The 18,583-nt window shown below is 43.0% G+C and overlaps 2 protein-coding genes across 2 annotated transcripts in view; both read right to left on the bottom strand.

Moving 5' to 3' along the window:
- Positions 1–18,583, bottom strand: part of myo10l1 (myosin X, like 1) — a gene marked incomplete at its 5' end in the record, with an annotated part of 42,920 nt that overhangs the window by 3,920 nt on the left and 20,417 nt on the right. The window contains 27 exons of the mRNA XM_080784348.1: positions 287–435; positions 614–762; positions 4,955–5,075; positions 5,380–5,537; positions 5,803–5,997; positions 6,424–6,566; positions 6,815–6,870; positions 7,005–7,098; positions 7,215–7,310; positions 7,632–7,736; positions 8,362–8,503; positions 8,707–8,830; positions 9,650–10,240; positions 10,744–10,986; positions 11,338–11,617; positions 11,755–11,861; positions 12,201–12,318; positions 14,332–14,456; positions 14,545–14,625; positions 14,735–14,843; positions 16,223–16,305; positions 16,382–16,450; positions 16,558–16,650; positions 17,177–17,243; positions 17,499–17,599; positions 17,822–17,968; positions 18,454–18,572. Of these exons, the coding sequence (XP_080640474.1) occupies positions 287–435; positions 614–762; positions 4,955–5,075; positions 5,380–5,537; positions 5,803–5,997; positions 6,424–6,566; positions 6,815–6,870; positions 7,005–7,098; positions 7,215–7,310; positions 7,632–7,736; positions 8,362–8,503; positions 8,707–8,830; positions 9,650–10,240; positions 10,744–10,986; positions 11,338–11,617; positions 11,755–11,861; positions 12,201–12,318; positions 14,332–14,456; positions 14,545–14,625; positions 14,735–14,843; positions 16,223–16,305; positions 16,382–16,450; positions 16,558–16,650; positions 17,177–17,243; positions 17,499–17,599; positions 17,822–17,968; positions 18,454–18,572 (3,865 nt within the window). The remainder of the gene's footprint in view (positions 1–286; positions 436–613; positions 763–4,954; positions 5,076–5,379; positions 5,538–5,802; positions 5,998–6,423; positions 6,567–6,814; positions 6,871–7,004; positions 7,099–7,214; positions 7,311–7,631; positions 7,737–8,361; positions 8,504–8,706; positions 8,831–9,649; positions 10,241–10,743; positions 10,987–11,337; positions 11,618–11,754; positions 11,862–12,200; positions 12,319–14,331; positions 14,457–14,544; positions 14,626–14,734; positions 14,844–16,222; positions 16,306–16,381; positions 16,451–16,557; positions 16,651–17,176; positions 17,244–17,498; positions 17,600–17,821; positions 17,969–18,453; positions 18,573–18,583) is intronic.
- Positions 9,002–18,583, bottom strand: part of uggt1 (UDP-glucose glycoprotein glucosyltransferase 1) — a 285,869-nt gene continuing 276,287 nt past the window's right edge. The window contains exon 41 of the transcript XR_013965434.1: positions 9,002–9,032. The gene's annotated coding sequence lies outside the window, so the exon portion shown is untranslated. The remainder of the gene's footprint in view (positions 9,033–18,583) is intronic.

Below are 18,583 nucleotides of genomic sequence, written 5' to 3'. Positions count from 1 at the left end.
TTTTCCTCTATTACAAGCAGGAATGTTGTGAAGAGAGAAGGTGAGTGGAAATGGTTACCGACACTTGTTCGTTTTGTAGCTTTCAACAGTAGCTGCAGTTGAAGTCAGTTAAATTTGGATTGTAGCTTTGCATCTTCATGCCGCTGGATTCCATTCGAAATGAACGGTAGTCTGTAGCTTTGTATCTTCAATTCATGTCGCTGGCTTCTATTGGAAATTAATGGTAGCTGTAGCTTTGCATTACGCACACAAGCACACATGCATATATACATACACAAATACACACCTCTTCAGGTGGAAGCGCAGGTATCTGAGGATGGCTCGGCTTGGAAGAAAAGTGCAGGTCATGCAGGTGAGCAGGTGCCAGTGCGCCCGATTGGCTGGGCTGTTAGGCTGAGGCACATGATTGGTCTGCTTGATTACCTGACAATACACCTGCGGGGAAAAAAATCCAGCTTTTGATTGCATTGCATATCGTTTTTTTCATATTTCTGTTTATTACTATGTATGGCTCGGATTTCTTCTCACTAAAATAAAATAGTAAAAAGTCTAAAAGTGTTGATGTAACTCAGAGTACAAATAGAACCATTTGGACTATTTCTGAGTAACATACCTCATCCCTGAGAAGGCGCAGGTCCTGGCAGGTCTGCAGGATGCCCTGAATGATGGGCACTGTGTCCGCCAGTGTCTCCATCTCCTGTAGGGAGTTGAACACCCTCACTGCCTCATCCTGTAGACTGGCATAGCCCTGCTTCCTTTGAACTGTGCACGCATGCACACACACACACACACACACACACACATAGAGGATAACGGTAAAGGGAGGAAGAACGATATGTATACTACTAGAATTTCGTGCGCGCTTCGCGCGCACTCATCCCAGAGCTACTTCGCCACGCACTATGGGAAGAAATAAATGGCGGGAGTTGACTCCACATGTAGTAACGGATGGGTTATTGGAAATGTACCATTGTTTTGTCCTGAATATTTCCACAGCCTAATTACTAAAGGATTGTGACTGTGGGACAGACATACAGTCTGACATACAATAGGCTACACGTGTGCACAGTGAATAAACAATGACCTATATGCCCAGAGTTCTTAAATTAACATAGTTGGATTTTAACAGAAAGACAATGCCATAAATCAGTCAAAGTAAGTGACAGACTCAACAGTAGCACACAGCATGCAAGGCAGCGATGCATGCATGCAAACATGTTTGTCCAGCTGAGATTTAGTGTCTCCATCTCTCTGTGGAAGAGGTTGCACATGACCTGTACGGCCACACTGAGGCGCTGCAACACAAACACAGACACAAAACAACACCACGCTGTTTGTCCAGTTGACCCAAATCAACACCAATACCTAGCCTGTTTGTCCAAAACACAGTATCTGCTGGCCACGTTTCTACTTCGCCACAACCTAATGTTAGTAACAAATGTAGGGGAGAGCCGCCAAGGTTGTAACGCTTCACGGTTGTAACATGGACGTTATATCTTGATTGGTCAACGCCACCATGACGCCATCGCGTCAGTATGTGTACAGCAACGTACTCTACGTGGCCAGGAAGTTTGAAGTGTTTACCTTCAAAATGCGTATAATTTTACACCTGGAGTATATGTGTGCTACAATTTTTGTCTTTGGTGTTGGTGAATAAAAATCCACATGGATGTGTTCATGCTTATGTTCTTCATTAGTTTGCATCGTGTTTAGACGGAATTCACGTTCATTCTGGTCTGTAAGCAACTGCAAAGAAAACTTGCAAAAGCGGGTCATTTGTAACATGTGTTACAAATGGTCCGCTTCCATTCAATGCGATATGTAATATTTACATATTTGACATATTGGCCAATATTATATGTTCTGAAATTGTATTGTATTGTGTAGTGTATTCTAAAAGTAGTTTAGGGTTGTATAACATTGTACAACTCAATCAATCAAACGTTTGTTTAATCAATGTATTGCCCCATTGAAAAAAAAGAAAAGGCCAAACTGGTACACCCGATACTATTTAATATTTCCCTTATGTTTGATATTTTCTTATCACATCCATGGTATGAAAACAATGCTAAGGAGTTGCTTCAATTAAATATAATTGCTTTAAGCTGAAAACGGGTTATTAGTTATTATGTGTAGTGTAGTGTAGTCAACATGTTAAGGCTCATACACACTGCCCGGTATTTGCTGCGATTATGCTTTCGGGGAGCATTGTTGGCGCTGGCCGACAAAAAACCCTGATCTGACGTTAAGTGGTGCCCAAATGGTAGATCACGATCTACAAAGGCTTTGCAGGTAGACCACATGACATGGCAGTAAAAATATATATAATTTTAATATAAAAAACGATTTTTGCATCTTCTGCTTTAGATGACCTGAGATTACTTGAGTGATTGACATAAAAAAGGGCCTGTCAGCTCAAACACACAATACACAATACTTGTTGTTGCTTACAATCATCAGTAGCAAAGTCAAATACCAACAAAAATAAAAGCCTACGATTTGCATTCCCCCCCCTCTATTTCCCATTCCATGTGCGTTTGTCTTATATGTAGCCTATATGAAAGGCCCCTCAATTACATTTTGTCACTATTTTCAGCAATGGGATGATAGTTTTATTTGGTGGGTATGTTGAGCTGGTCGTTTTGAAAGTAGCTCTCAAGTCCATAAAACAAACTAACATAGGCTACTTCTCTATAAGCAGAATCATGAATAGGCCTATTTAATTTATACAAAAGGAGAAGAGAGAGAGAGAGAGAGAGAGAGAGCAATGTGTTTGTGGCTCAAACTTTGTCTAATATTGTTTTAGAGCAGTGGTTCTCAAACATTGTCATGGCAAGAGCAAAGGAGGCCCAATATTTTTTCAATCTACAAAAATAATCCCAAAATCGCTGATAAATTAAATTACATTACTTACTAATCGCTTATTTGGCAACACTGGTCAGAAACGACCAGTTGCTTTTTGTTGCAGCTCCGTGACTGGGAGATGGGAACTTTCTGTTACAGTTAAATCAATCTAAAAGTACCACACAACTGAAAAGTATCGCGACTGTGAGCGCAAGTTAGAGACGTGTGTGGCTATAATGACGCACAGCTGTTATGTAATCGTGCATCTATAAATTCTAATCTATTTCTTGGGGAGCCGGGACTGTGTGTGTGTGTGTGTGTGTGTGTGTGTGTGTGTGTGTGTGTGTGTGTGTGTGTGTGTGTATATATACACTCCGTCGGTAATTCCCTGTAGGCTATACCCACATATTGGTAGCCTATCTCAATATTGGCGTGACGCATTTCACGTGAATAATGTTGTGTGCGCGCGTGCGGAGAAATAGAGTTATTTAATGAGTCGCATGTTGGTGTGTGTGTGTGTGTGTGTGTGTGTGTGTGTGTGTGTGCGCACGTCAGGCGTGCGTGTGCGTGCAGGCGTATGTATGCATGTGTACAGTGTACTGGGCAGTTGGCTGTGTGGCGAAAATAGGCAAAGTGATCGGTGTAAGGGTGATATTTTGGCACAATCCGATTAATGACAAAGAACAATGTTGATGTAACTAAGGGAATCGTCGAGTCATTTATTTTGTAAATAAAGAGATTTAGATGGAATAAGCGAAATAGCGATCGTATAATCTCTCCTGTTCCTTCTTTCTCTCATCAATGTCCTGCGCGAGATCAGATTCTGTGCTGCGCGAGATGACATTGTCAAGCTAGTGTGGGGGCGGGCCTGGTAAAAGAGGGCAGTGTTGCCAGGTTTGCGAATTGTAAGCGAGTTGCAGTGTATGTAAGTAGCGTGGTTAAAGTCCTTGTTTCTCGGCGTGTTGTGGCAACAGCGTAGGCTGTTGCCTGGGGGGTGTGGGTACTTTGGGAAGAAAATGTTTGTATTAAACAAATGCATTGCCGGCGTGAGTGTGGAAGGGAGCCAGTGTTAGTGCCAATGAAAAGTCTATTTGGCTGGTGGTCTGCGTTGGGGTTGGCGTGGGCCGTGTAATGAAGAGATCGCTTACACACACTGCAAAGAGACTGCGAAGGGTAAGTGTGTGACGTCACTGCCCGTGTGAGTGTGTGTGAGAAGTGAGTGTGCGTGAGTCTAGTGTGTAAGATGGTGTTGTGGGCGTTGCAGTAGAGACGTAGCTGTTCGTGGCTTTGGTTTTCTGCCTTGGGGTGTGTCTTCTGAGTATGGGTATACCACTTCTCCCATATATATAAGATAGAAGATGAAAGCTCTTGTGGTATGAATGATAACAGTGATACAGTACACAGTATTCATTTAACCGAGACTGTAAACATTCCCAGTGTATTCTAGTCCCTTGTCACAGACTAGAATACACAGGTGTATTCTATATTGTCTATACTATACTAGTGTTGTACAGCTTCTTTCACAGTGAGGAGTTTCACAGACAGGACTTAACACATTCAAAGGCACATGCTATTCTTCCTAGTTCCACAACCCACTGAACAGGCGCACTGGCCCCTGGCCAACCTGTAGGAGTCACAGCGATAGAGATCACCCTCCATGCCCGGCCTGCCTCCAGTGAACATGGTCAATTGTGTTCCGTCAGAGCGCCCAGCCAAGGCTCATGCACCACGGAGGATTCAAACACTCTGTGGTGGTGGGCAGGAACTTTACCTCTGCAACTCCCGAGCACCCCAACTTTTCTTATTGTAATTATGAGTATCCAATAAGATTTATTGTACCAGTACCACTGTAACTGAATTCTTCCTGGAGGATAGTTATCCAAATTAACTCTATTTTGGGGTGAACATGAATGAAAATAGCAGATCTACAAGCTCAAAACGCATTACAATGCGATGCTTTGTGAACTTGTAGGTTCGCTATTTTCGGCAAAGATATTTAGTGTAGGAGGAGTCCTAAGAGACTTGAAGGAGACTCCGGTCAACAAAGCATATACAGTATTTCTTTTGATTTAAGTGATTAGTAAATGCAGCACAGTGGAGGTTTACTTACGGCTAGTGACCTCCCCATAGGGCAGTGGTAGTAGAGGGGAGTGCAGAGGGTGCTGAGTGTATCTGAGTATGGGGTTCCTCCTGTACATTTGTTCCACAACATCCGGATTCACACTGTTCTCCTGAGAACACAGAAGCAAACAAGAAGTCAGGTTTAAGAAATGATTGGAAATATTGTGATGTAACTGAATATGCATATTTATAAGGAATATGCATCCGTGTCCACATGCCTGTGCGTATGTACAAAGTGTAAAGGGCCGTGCAATCGATCATAATATTGCATTGCATTTTTTGACATGATTTATGTCTTTAATTGAAAATACAAACATGTGCATGTGTGTGTGTGTGTGTGTGTGTGTGTGTGTGTGTGTGTGTGTGTGTGTGTGTGTGTGTGTGTGTGTGCGTGCGTGCGTGTTTATGTGTTACCTTGATGTCTCTGATAAGCTGCAGAGTGGGAGTCTCTATGGGCAGCTTGCTGTCTATGACTCCCTGTACAGCAGCCGTCCACCGAATGGCGTCATTCAGCATCTTGGTATAGAGGCGGTAGGAATGCTTCCTCCCATGCACTATGATGTTCCAGTAACCTGAAACAAAAAGGGCACACTCGACATACATCAAATAATTTATGAGAATTTTTAATTCAGACAATTTATGCCACAGTTGCCACTGAGGCACATTTTATTTCCCTTCTGTTTTATTTATGGAGCATAATGATCTTTATTGAGCTGAACTCAATTTACTTAATTCAATTTCTCTCAGCTGAATACACCTTTGTGCATGTTCATGTCATGTACAATTGTAAAATTAGACTTCCACTCCATCTTTTTGCTCTCTCTGTATCTCTCTTACCTGTCTCTCGGTGCACACGTTCATCTGGCTGAATGACGGAGCAGAGGGAGTTGAGGACCAGAGTTCCCATCTTGGAGGAGTTGCGCTCTGAGCTCTTGTAGTAATCCAGAGAGTTGTGGGTCAGAACAAACCAGCGCTTCTTCAGTTTTAGAGACGTGCTTTTGGCATTCGTCTTCATCTCCTTTTGAAGCCAACCTATGGGGAAAAGAGGGGGGGTGGAGAGTCAGGCAGGAAAAGAGAGAGCTCAATAATTTTTTATGTATGTATGAATTAGCCTTTAAAGACCAATAAATGAATGATAGCAAAATTACCAATGACTCTTGCTAAACCCGTGCTAAACGTATTACATATAATTCTCACATAATAAGCATCGTAACTCTTAACACAAATAGAAGAACATTCTGAGTGACATTTCATATAGCACAATACATGTACTGTATGCCTTACATTACACTATCCAATTATTTAATGCTCTTGCTCTCTACAACAATTCACCATTCAAAGTGCTCAAGGCATAACTTCAACTTGTCATTTCCACATCATGACCAGTCATCTCCAAAACCTACGGAAGAGTGGATTTAAATTCTGTAATTCAATAAACCATGTGTCGCAGAGTCTCACCCCTGACGAGGAACTCCTGTCCGTCTATCTTGGCATCTCCTTTGGGTTTCTGCAGCAGACTGATCCAATGATGCATCTCCTCTGGGGTGTCAGTGTTGCAGTGGATTACGCGGTTGGCCGTGATGATCACAAAAGAGTTGGGCCTACAGGGGTCAAGTGACAAGTCATGTAGTTCCCAGTAGTAATACATTTCTCTACCTTTTTGTAATTTCAAGGACCCTCAGTTTGATATGAATTAGGCTTTTATCTCTCGGACCCCAATTTACACTGTGTTAATTTAAGAGTGTACTGTACTAATGGGTCCATTTGGGTCCATTTGTACAATCTCTGAGCTACGGACCTGTAAGGGTCCATTTGGTTCCTAATTAACATTAGTTGGGACACAACTTACCGATCAGGGTTATCAGATGCACACACAGAGTCAATGAGCCCCACATCAAGAGTGCCCTATGGGAATGAATGAGACAATAATACTTAAATATCATTTATTTGTTCTTAGTAGGGAAATGTAATTTGTTAGCATATATTTAACGAAATATTTCAACAGTTTGTTTGTCCAACACAAATGTTTCACAACTTACCACAGCATTCTTTGGGTTGGCCTGTTCATGGGACATCTCCAGCAGCTGCTCAGGGGTGCACACACGTACCTTCCTGAGCACATTAAACCATCCACTACACACAGACAGAGAGAGCGGGATTTCAGAGAGAAAGTATTATCCCAATAGGTTTCAAATAGACATTAGACAGTTGTCATCCTATGAAAAGGATAGAGAACGATTCCTCCACACCTGGCATCCTCTGGTGACTCAGCAAACACCTGGTATGTCCTTTCATCAGTCACTATGTTCAGAGCATTCTCCTTTTCATGGTTATCCACAATCTCCCTGTAAATATACAAACAGTACACACTTCTGACAAATGCAGCCATTGACAAAAAAAAATCAGAAACAGTGTATGAGGGGCTGTGTGTGATGTGGTAGAGGAGCTGTCAATGTTAAACAGTGTATGAGGGGCTGTGTGTGATGTGGTAGAGGAGCTGTCAATGTTAAACAGTGTATGAGGGGCTGTGTGTGATGTGGTAGAGTGTAAACAGTGTATGAGGGACTGTGTGTGATGTGGTAGAGTGTAAACAGTGTATGAGGGACTGTGTGTGATGTGGTAGAGGACTGTGTGTGATGTCGTGGTAGAGGAGCTGTCAATGTTACTTGGCGGCACGGATGTCGATGGTTCCCTTCAGCTTTTCCTCGCTGTCATTCTCAAAGTACATCAGCTTGTTGTCCCTCAGGACGAACCAACGCATCTTCCAGTTTCTAGAGTAGGATGAGAAGAAAAAAGTTAAAACACCTTTTTTCTATATGAAATATTAACCTATACTAAATTATAAAGGGCAACCTACTGTACAATTATCTTTATACATTTAGGATTTGGGAGGTTTAAAGGCCCATACCAGTCTAATTTGAACTTTTTGCCATTATCAGAGATTGCCTCTAATATTGGGTGGCTTCCAACATTTTAATGCCAGGTTACTTTCTTTTGTTTTGTTTTTCTGTCAGAAGAATTTCTAACCAGTCTGATGTATTGGGTTCCTGCCACACTGGACTCATAACCCACTGATGTGTTTATAGTCTAATGGAAATGTGTATGAAATGAATGAATAAATATCACCACCTGTTCAACATGGCCAAACATCAAAACTATGAGATGAGACACTTGTCTATAAATCAATAAAGAGCAATTAAATTAAGTAGCATAAAATTATAGAGATTTCCCTCAGCCCTTAAAATGGCTGCTAGAGTCCCTTTCTCAATTCAATTCATAAACCTCATTTACCTGGGCAATTCCTGTGGTGCAATCCCTTTTGATACAGAGTAATTTCATTTTATTTCAGCTGTATTGTATTATAGCATGCAGGCTACATTCAGAAACAGCAACAACAACCTCCGTGAAAGAGTGGACAGGCCTCCTCCCTTTTTATAGAGCCAGCCTGACTTGAGAGACTCCTGTTTAGAGCGGAACCACATGAAGGTCTCGTCCTTCAACACACACCAACGCCGTCGCCATGGGATCATCAGGCCAGCTGGAGAACAGGACAGGGAAGGAGGAGTTAAGCATTTAGCTACTGTACGTAAATTGAGGATGGGATAACTTTTAATTTATCCCAATTTGACTTAAAAAACAATTCTCTATTATCGCTATTTGATATTAAAAGAGCAACACAATGAGAAAAGAAATGTCTTCAACATTAATACAGTACCACAAAAACTAAATGAGTCCCCTCACCCTTCATGTAGAGGTAGCTGTGGAAGTATGGTGGCCCGTTTCCATTGAGTATGCTCACTCTGCAATTAGTGGTCTCTTCATCAGTGTCTGCCGTGCCATCGTGCTCGTCATCACTGTCTGCATACTAAGATCACGCACATGCACGCCGATCACGCACGCACACACACACACACACACACACACACACACACACACACACACACACACACACACACACACACACACACACACACACACACACACACACACACACACACACACACACACACACACACACACACACACACACACACACACACACACACACACACACACACCACACACGCCTGCTGTCATTTATTTATGACTTTATCATCTACTAAAATAGTATTAGTAAACGTAAATACACTTTATAATATCTCAACAAATTTAGACACAGTCCCATAATATTAAAGGACGACTTCACCCAAACAAAATCTACTATGTCTATGTCTCAGAGGAGGGCTGAGGACATTTCAGAAACTCATCTACTCTACCAGTGACATGCATATTCAATGGGGAATCAAAGCTAATAGAAACAGCAGGCTTTCTATTCCTGGAAAGTTAGCAAGCTATAATGGAAGCCATTGTATAATTTAAATCTTGTTTGAAAAATAAAATAAAAGATCTGTCAAACGATGACGTCACTGGTAGACGGGTTTCTGAAGTGTCCACAGCCCTCCTATGATTTAGTAGTAGATTTAGTTTATAATAATAATAATTTTATCATGAGCATTAATGAGGACCAATTATAACATAGGTTGAAAATGGGTGAAGTCGTCCTTCAGTGATTCATTAATACATTTTCTTTACTTTCAGCAGAAACTTTCAAATAATGTGACAGTGATTTTTACATCACCGTCTGTGATCATACATATCTGCGTGCACGCGTGTGAGGAGGATGCATGTGAGTATGTGTCCTCACTGAGTCGGAGCTGCCTCTGTAGGACTCGAGGCTGGCGTTGGTGCAGGTCGACTTCCTCGGGTGTTCGTCGTCCGCCACAGCCGCGCTGCCGCGGTTGCTCCCGGACACGGAACTGTCGTCGCCAGCCGTGACAGACCCTTCCTCGTCCTCCTGGTCGTAATCCGACTCGGTGTCGGCTGGCATGCTGTAGATAGGCTCCTCCCCGTCCCCCAGGCTCTCCACCAAGCTCACCGTCCTCTCTGCCTTGCCCTCCGTACCTTCTCCTGGAGGAGGTGGCGGGGGCGGAGGAGGGGCAGCCGAGCCATCGTCCGGCGGAGGGAGAGGAGGGGGAGGTGGAGGAAGGCCGGGAATAGAGCCGTCCGCGGGCAGGGGAGGTGGAGGAGGTGGCATGGCGGGGACCGTTCCCTCTGCAAAGGCGGGCGGAGGAGGAGGAAGGTGGGCAAATATCTCCTGGTCAATAGGAGCGTCTGTCTCTGCCGGAGGGGGGAAGTCTGGGAGGGGGATGCACTCCTCCTCAGCGTGGAAGCCCTCGTCCACCTCCTCTTCTTTGGATCCGGCTCTGGCTGCTCTTGCTCCAGCCTGTGGTTTGACCTGGTAGAAGGAAGGTGATGGTGTTTGAATCAAAACATTATTATTTAATTGCCTTTTTTTTTTGGTGGACAGCATGTAACCAGGCGGTCTCATGGATTAGAAATAATTCTGGGTCAGAACCCGTGGGTTCTAAACTAGGACATCATGTGGGTTAGAAGAACCCAGGAGTAGAGAACCCTGTGGGTTAGAACCATAGAGTTATAAAGGATAGAGGGAAGACCGGAGCGACAGCCCTATTCATTCCAATAGAAGTGTCTCAGTGGCGTTTTGAAGCACCCGGAAGACTTATAACTCAATGGCTTGAGCGAGCGGAAGAGCAGCCCGGACCTCGAGGTCTGGGATGATGCACGTTACGCACATGAGGTCACTGAACGTCCGTCCACCTCCATGAATGTGCTGCAGTTCCACTTCGCCAGTAGGTAGTTGAGGCAACTGGAGCCACAAGAGAGTAATCAAAGTAGTATTTGTGTCTATTTCCTGCCAGAAAAGGTTATTTAAATTACCTCTGCAGTAGGCTTGGCCTCCAGGGCTCCCAGGGCAGGATCCATGACCCCGCAGTTCAACAGGTCGACCGTGGCCTTCCGGGAGACCTCCTTGTTTATTCGTTTGAGCTCTGCGTCCCGGCGCAGCTGGAGCTCCTGCTTAGAGGACTCGCAGAGCTGGGACACTCCGTCCTCTCTCTTCTTTTGCAAGCGCTCAATCTCCCGCTCAAGCGACAGAATCTCCTCTAGATGACGTGTTTCACCCTGGAATGGGAGACACAGATACTGAATACAGACTAGTAGACTACAATATGGAATAGCTGAAGCTGAAGCTTCTTCTGCTCACACTTTAATATCCTACAGACTGGAGGGCATTCGTCAGATGAAGATGAAATAGACATCAAAATGTTGTCGTTCTTGCCCTTGAACCCTGTTCTCTTAAAGAAACAGGCTTCAATCATCCAGTGCCTTCTTTATTCAGCTGGATGTAAAGTAACTAAGGCTTTCAAAGACAAAAAAACATACTACTGAAATGTCCCTGCTATAAATTAAACCTGTACATCCCTTTGTAGTTATCTAAACTTAATCTGCTATCTTTATAACCACAGTACTTACCTCTGTTTCCACCTCTGTATCTGCTTCTCCTCCTTTCGCTCCTTCCTCCTCCCCCTCCCTCTGCTTTTTCTCCCTTTCTTCTTGTTTTTTCTTCTCTTCCTCCCTCTTCCTCTTCTCCTCTTTGAGTTTCCGAACACGGGCACGCGCCATCTGGCCTCGTCTGTGTTTCTGCAGGACCAGAGTCGCCTTGCGTTTCTTCACGAACTGCCTGCGCTGTATGTGTTTGCGGAAGTGTTTCTGAAGGGTGACGACACTGAGGCGAACACGCTTGAAGTGCTTCCTGTGTGCAGAATTTGTTCAGGAATACACACATACTAAGTGAACGCAGGATTAGGATTCATGGGCTACATGATACAGGATTCAGCTGGCACACAACCTACAGTATCCAGACCAGGATACACTCTATTGGAGTCTTACTTGGCAGAGAATGTGAGCAGATGAGCTCTGATTATCAAGGCTGCTTGACGACGGACCTCGTCCCTGTCCTTCTCCAAACGATGCTCCAGAGCCTCCTTCATGAACACCTACAGGGCAAAGATCAAAGTATATAATTCATTATGTTATCATTAGTATTAAGAATCTCTAATGGCATTTACAGATGGTTATATTATTATTGTTGACACAAATTAGGATCTTCTAAAGTTTATCAGGATCAGGTAGAGTAGCCTAGCTAGTCCTCAGAGACCCGTTTGTGCTGTTTTGCTATCCTACTATGAAGTTGCATGCATTCACCTGGAGGCTGGGACCCAGATCTACACACAGATTAGACAGCTACAATGAAAAGGATTTCGGTAGCCTAACATACAAGGTTTCCCCAATAGCCGCTGCCAGTGTGGTTCGTACAACGACTTCAACAGTCTTACCTTAGTCTTGCCTAGCTGCCACTCTTTCTTCGTCTTATCGTATTTAAGCAGCAGGTCTGTGCTTCTCTTTTTATCATCTCCTGCTGTAGGAACTTTGTCTTTCAGAATGATTTTATATCTGCGAGAAATAAATATAATAACATAGAGATTTAAGAATTCAAGATTAAACACCCAAAGACATACACACCAACATACTAGGACTGTCCCTACATAGTCAATACAATAAATATATGATCTGTTTGGTCTTCATAATGATAGTGCATATAAATAATTCATTCATATGCACATCTCTTGCAAACTCACTAGCCAGTATCACACGCACACACACACACACACACACACACACACACACACACACACACACACACACACACACACACACACACACACACACACACTAAGGCTGTCCCCAAACATTCAAGGTTCGAATGTTCGCTCGTTAGGGTTGGCACTCAAATCTTAATTAATGGGTTTGAACCATTCGTTATTTTTAATTTCTGACTTTCAATTCAAATGTACATACATTTCGTTTTGATTGTATTGTTGCTTTTTGCCTTGGCAATGTAAATGTAACCCAGCCAACATGGCAACCCGCAAATGGCAACGCATGTCAACTGTCAATCAAGGCAGTATAAAGGTGACATCAGTTCCTACGCTCCCCACTCCCACTTCCACCTATGCAAGATGGCTGAAATGTTTGACAGCAGCATGGCATTCCTGTTCACTGTGACAACCTTTGGTTACTCTTCGGTGAGTGATATACTTTACTTGGATCAACTGGTTAACTGTTTGTTTATTTTGAAAGCATTTGATTTATGATTTATGTTTGAACTTTTGGTTTAATAATTTATATGTTATATAATTATATATATTATAAAATACCTTGAATTTTGATTTATTATGTTATAATATATATATATATATATATAATTATATATATTATAAAATACTTTGAATTTTATTTTCTAAAAGCATGCATGTAAAGATATAGACTTATTAGAAAAATGATTAAAGATTCGATACTGATCGCATCGAACTCTTTATTAATTTAATAGTTATTTTATTTAAAGTTGTACAACAATTCATGTAATTCCAGAATATGAAGAGTCACTGCACCAGTGGTGTAGGCAGCACCAAGCCCTGGACCCTGAGACGAGCCTTGTCCGTGGGCCCCACAGCCCCACCAATTTAGGCTTCCGAGGACCCCCACCCTGGAGCCCATGTGAAGTGTCCCAGACCGATGCCCCCCCTCCCTGCACAAGACATTGAGGTAGGAACTGTACGCTATAGCTGCTGGGAAGAGCTGCTTGCTGCGCAGTGAGTACAAATCTTGTTTATTGTCCTTTGCTGTCGCTGGTGTGGTTCTGCAGGGTACTGATGGTGTTGCTCTCGTTTGCGTTTGCGTTCCGGCTTCCTGCGGTTGCGTCGCGTCGGGCTGCCTGCTGTTGCACTCGTTTGCGCTGCGTCTTTTGCGTCGACTGCCACAATTTCGTCCGGTTCTGTCATTTCACCTAACTTGTGGACACTGCCTGTCATCTGCAGAAGAACGTGATGGTTCACGGTAAGTATCTGTTTTTGTATTCTTTGCTGCTGGTAGGGTAGGGCTGGTAGGGTAGGGCTCCTACTAGGGTAGGTTTTTGCGTTGCATCGCAAACTAAGCACTTTGGCACAGGCATGGAGCTCCTGGTTTACTGGGATGGGGTTCGATTCCCTGCTGCGCCCTGCTGATTACATTTAAACAGGCATCCTTTTGCACAATAGAGTGTCGCAGTCCCTCCCCCTTTCAGAACGACGAGTGGCCCAGGAAATTATTCTCCATTTAATTTTCTCCATAGGCATTTCAAAACTTATTTATTTAAAGACCTTTAAGCGTCGTACGAAGCCAACTGTTGTCGTGACAAATCATGACAACACACACAATATTTTGGACCAAATAATTATAAAGAAGAACAAAACGTGTTGTAACCTGCCGTTTTATCTACTTTCTAATTCTTTGTTTGGCCCGAAAATTTTTGTTTGTCATGATTGGTCCGAATGTTCACTCGAAAATTCCTGCCGACGTTCGAGTCCTAAAATAAGGGCTAGGGTACAGCCTTAACACACACACACACACGGGGGTTGAAATACAAACCGAGAGAAGAAGTCCTTGAATGTTCTACGGACGGGGAACCCAGCACGACGAATCTTGACTGTTTCTAACATCCCAGAATACCTCAGCTGGTTCAGAACTACTTCCGGGTCAAAAACGTTTGGATTCTACAGGTAGACAATAAGGCATCGAGATGAGAATGTATGCAGCCAGGTTTCTGTTTTTGTTTTGTTTTTACTTTGAGATGAGACAAACCTTCTCCATGTTGGGTTTGATACAGCGAATGAAGAAAGGATTGGAGACACTGAGAGTGGCCATGAGGGAGTGGAGGGAATCCTGAGGAGAAAATTAATAATTTAATCATATTTACTTCTCTAATGACAGTAACAGCTTTTCCTAATAAACAAAAAAAAGAAACCAACAGAAAGTTGTATATATCTCTCACCCTGAACTGGGAGCTGACAGTAGGTTTACGTCTAGCTGTGCCCATCTTCAATGTCTCCTCATTATTCCTGCTACCCACCTTCTCAAATAAGTCATAGATGAAGTCCAGTCTGAGGGGAGACGGAGAAACACAGGTGAACACAACCTCATATTGAATTTACACTGTAAATGAATAAATTAAAAGATCATATGCTTTAGTTTAAATCAATCATTCAAATAAGTAATACATGACTGAAATCAACCAAAGTTGAGACATTGAGAACCAAAGGCCTGCTATCTTATCCCATTTAGGTCTGACGTTGAAATAAAAAAAAGTTCGCCCTGAAAGAATATATACCTATTCAAAGATTTGTGCCGCATTTTTACGGTTTATAATAGCAGATCTACAAGTTCATGAGCTTGTAGATATGCTATTTTTCAATAGCTAAAGTATAACAGAATGCTTGAAACACAAAAAGGGGCTCCCGCCCAAAATGGGTTAAATTGAACACAAGTCGCACTCAGAATATGCAAGAAATATCATGATGCTGCTGGCACGGTGTTCACACTGGCAACGACTTTGCCTGCAATGTTGTACTAGGTCCCAAATAGGCATAAACCCAGAAACAGGATTGCTGCAGAATTCGGTGTTTGTTTACAGTTCACACTACAGGTCTTCACGGGGGCCCCCGATTCAGAAAAGACCCGAGAGGACTCGAGACCCGCACGGGTCGGAGCCATGTTTTATCATAATCACTCAGGCAGGTTGGGAATCGACCGTATATCCCCCGCAAAACTCGGTTCTGTCAATCACTATGTGTGATACTCGAGTGGATCTGAGAAGACTGTGTGTGTGACGTGTGTGTACTGTCTAGCTGTGCTTTTTCTTTTTGCAAAGATAATAAAACATTCAATCAATCAGTGTGTGATTGTGTAGGTGTGACTGTGTCTCTCTCTCTCTCTCTCTGTCCGCTGTGCACATAATTTAGGCTGACCTAGGATCAGGTTAGTGTAGCAGCCACATGAATGGCTGTGTTACTTGTGTGATGATTATGCTGGTTTAGGATCAGCAGCGTAAGAGCTACGCAATGTGCATGCATACCATGCAAGGCAAGCTGGGCTGATTTGAAAACACCGGCGTGCAATTCTACATTATTATATCATGGATGATGGATTCCGACAACAGTATTGACCCCAACGAGGTGAAAGAGAACTTAGAGAAGCTCAAAGCAAATTAATATAAGAAGGTTAAATACATGCACGCTGAGGAGACGAGAAGCTCATAGCCCTCTCAGCAGCCTCGCTCCAAACAGGTCTCTCTCTCTCTCTCTCTCTCTCTCTCTCTCTCTCTCTCTCTCTCTCTCTCTCTCTCTCTCTCTCTCTCTCTCTTTTACAAACGGAACAGCATCTGTGTCACATTAGAGTTTAATGAAAAGGTTTTGAGCACCATTGATATAGTTAGATATATAGAGAGCCTCAGGTCTTGATGTGTTAAGGAGAGCTGCTATACCTGCTGTCTTTAAGCATGTTGAGTATGTCATCTCTGAATGTGTCTCTGTTCTTCTCCAGGATCCCTCTGACATCATACAGAACCTGACAGAGACGAGATCCATGTCAGATCATCTCCACAACCATTAGTGATTATGAGTCAGACAGATATATAACTCACCTCCCCAGCATAGTGCTTGATGCCAAACTGCAAGTCTGCAACTCTGGGCTTTACATAGTAAGGGTTGGTCTGAAAAAGAAGAATACCATAGATCATGAACGTGCATGTGTTTGTGTTTGTGTTTGTGCGTGCGTGCGTGCATGTCTGTGCGTGTCTGTGCGCGTGTGAGGACTCACTGCGTGTCTGCTGTGCAGCTTCTCCAACAAAGTGAAGTCTGTTCCTTTGGGAAAGCGGCTTTCTTCATTGATTAGTGCCAACATGCCTAGTTTCTAAACAAAGAAAATACATGACATTATTACATACAGTGTAGGTAGCACCTAGCCAAAATCCTCACAAGTAACACTAATACCATTAACAGCCATGTGCCGCCTCCAATACAGTCAGCCACTTCTAGTAGTTTCAAATGGTTTAATGCCAGATATCTCCTCCAGATTTCTTCCCCACTGAACAGGCACTCCAAACAACCAGCAGGGGTCAGTAATGCAATGACATGGACAGCTGTTCATTGGAGCACCTGGTCAAGTGGCAGCAAAATCGTTTTGTGAACAGCCAGTAGGTCAAGGAAGACACTCCACTCCACAAATGTTCCAAATTGGCCTCAAGGTGGTGCTATATGAGGCTGATTTTCAAGTTGGTCTAGATAGTTTTATTGAATGCGTGCATACAATGACAATTAAAAAAAAGGATTCAGAAGAGCTATTGAATAACTCAGGCTTTAGTGTTCATTTACAAGAGACTTATGCTAACCCGGCCCTAACCCTAGCCGGGAGACTTGAGATGTCTGGGAATATATACCTTCTCTATGAGGTCCAGACACTCTGCATTGTCCATCCAGTCTATGGCATCCCACTGCACCCCCTCCCTGTAGAGAGACACAGAGTATTTTATGTCAACAAACAAATTGCTACAACATATATATGTTATAATATAACATATTATGCACTACTGCTGCATATTTATGTACACTTACTTATACACACATTTTATTATTACATTACCATGCCTGTATTTCTTAGTGCCGTACTGTCGCTTGCTACTGTAAATTCAATTTGTCAGTGGTGCCAGTGTGCCGTGAGACAAGTGCCATGTGATTTTGTATTACGTAGATGACATATACCTGTTGTACTCCAGCTGCTCCAGTGAGAAGATATGCTTGTTGAAATACTCCTGGAGCTTCTCGTTGGCATAGTTGATGTTAAACTGCTCAAACCGATTCACCTGGAGGGAAAAGAGATACAATACACATCGCATAATGTATGCAGTACAGTAGGAGTCTACAGCTTGTACTGTACAGTATACATGTGTTTACCATATGTGTGTATTGTAATGGATGGAGGGTGGCTTTGGCTGAGAGGCAGAGACCCACCACTAGTTTATCAATACATCCATGTGCACAAGCAAAGAGTGCACAGTTCTGCTCAAATATAAAAGGGTTCTGACCTCAAAGTTCTCAAAGCCGAAGATGTCGAGAATGCCGATGGATTTGAAGTTTTCCTTCCCTTTGATCTTCTGATTGATCTTAAGTATGATCCAGGAGAAACACTGGGAATACAGTGCCATGGCAACAGAATCTCTTGAATCGACAGCCTGACAAGGAAAAGGAAACACGAAATTATGGTGTGTGTGTGTGTGTGTGTGTGTGTGTGTGTGTGTGTGTGTGTGTGTGTGTGTGTGTGAGAGTGTGTGTGTGTGTGAGAGTGTGTGTGTGTGTGAGAGTGTGTGTGTGTGTGTGTGACTGTGTGTGTGTGTGTGTGTGTGTGTGTGTGTTGTTTAATTTATCCCTAGGTGGCTTAAAAAACCCAAAACAAACATCCTGTCTAGTAGTATCAAGTATATAGTATGTCAACAATGTGCTATATATATATATATATATATATATATATATATATATATTTATTTATTTTTTCTCTTCTTTTCCCTCTGTGTGTTAAGCATGTGCAGCAGCTTGGTTGGACCATATAATGTGTGTGTGTGTGCAGCCTTAAATGAATCCTGAGAGAGATTGGTTAAGAAAGTGTGAGAGGAGGCGCATGTGTGCAAATGCATTTACTTCATGAATGTGTGTACTGTACCTGTTCTATAGTGAGTGGCGAGCAGATCTCTTCTCCTCTGAGGATGATGGAGCGCTGAGTCAGGACTTCAGACAGCTGGAAGGAGTCCAGACCCAGCAGCTCACTGGCATTGCTGACCACTGGAGAGACA

This window comes from Protomyctophum bolini (genome assembly GCF_963924005.1).
Source record: "Protomyctophum bolini genome assembly, chromosome: 15".
NCBI classification, from domain to species: domain Eukaryota; kingdom Metazoa; phylum Chordata; class Actinopteri; order Myctophiformes; family Myctophidae; genus Protomyctophum; species Protomyctophum bolini.
This window is presented reverse-complemented; position numbering and strand designations above follow the sequence as displayed.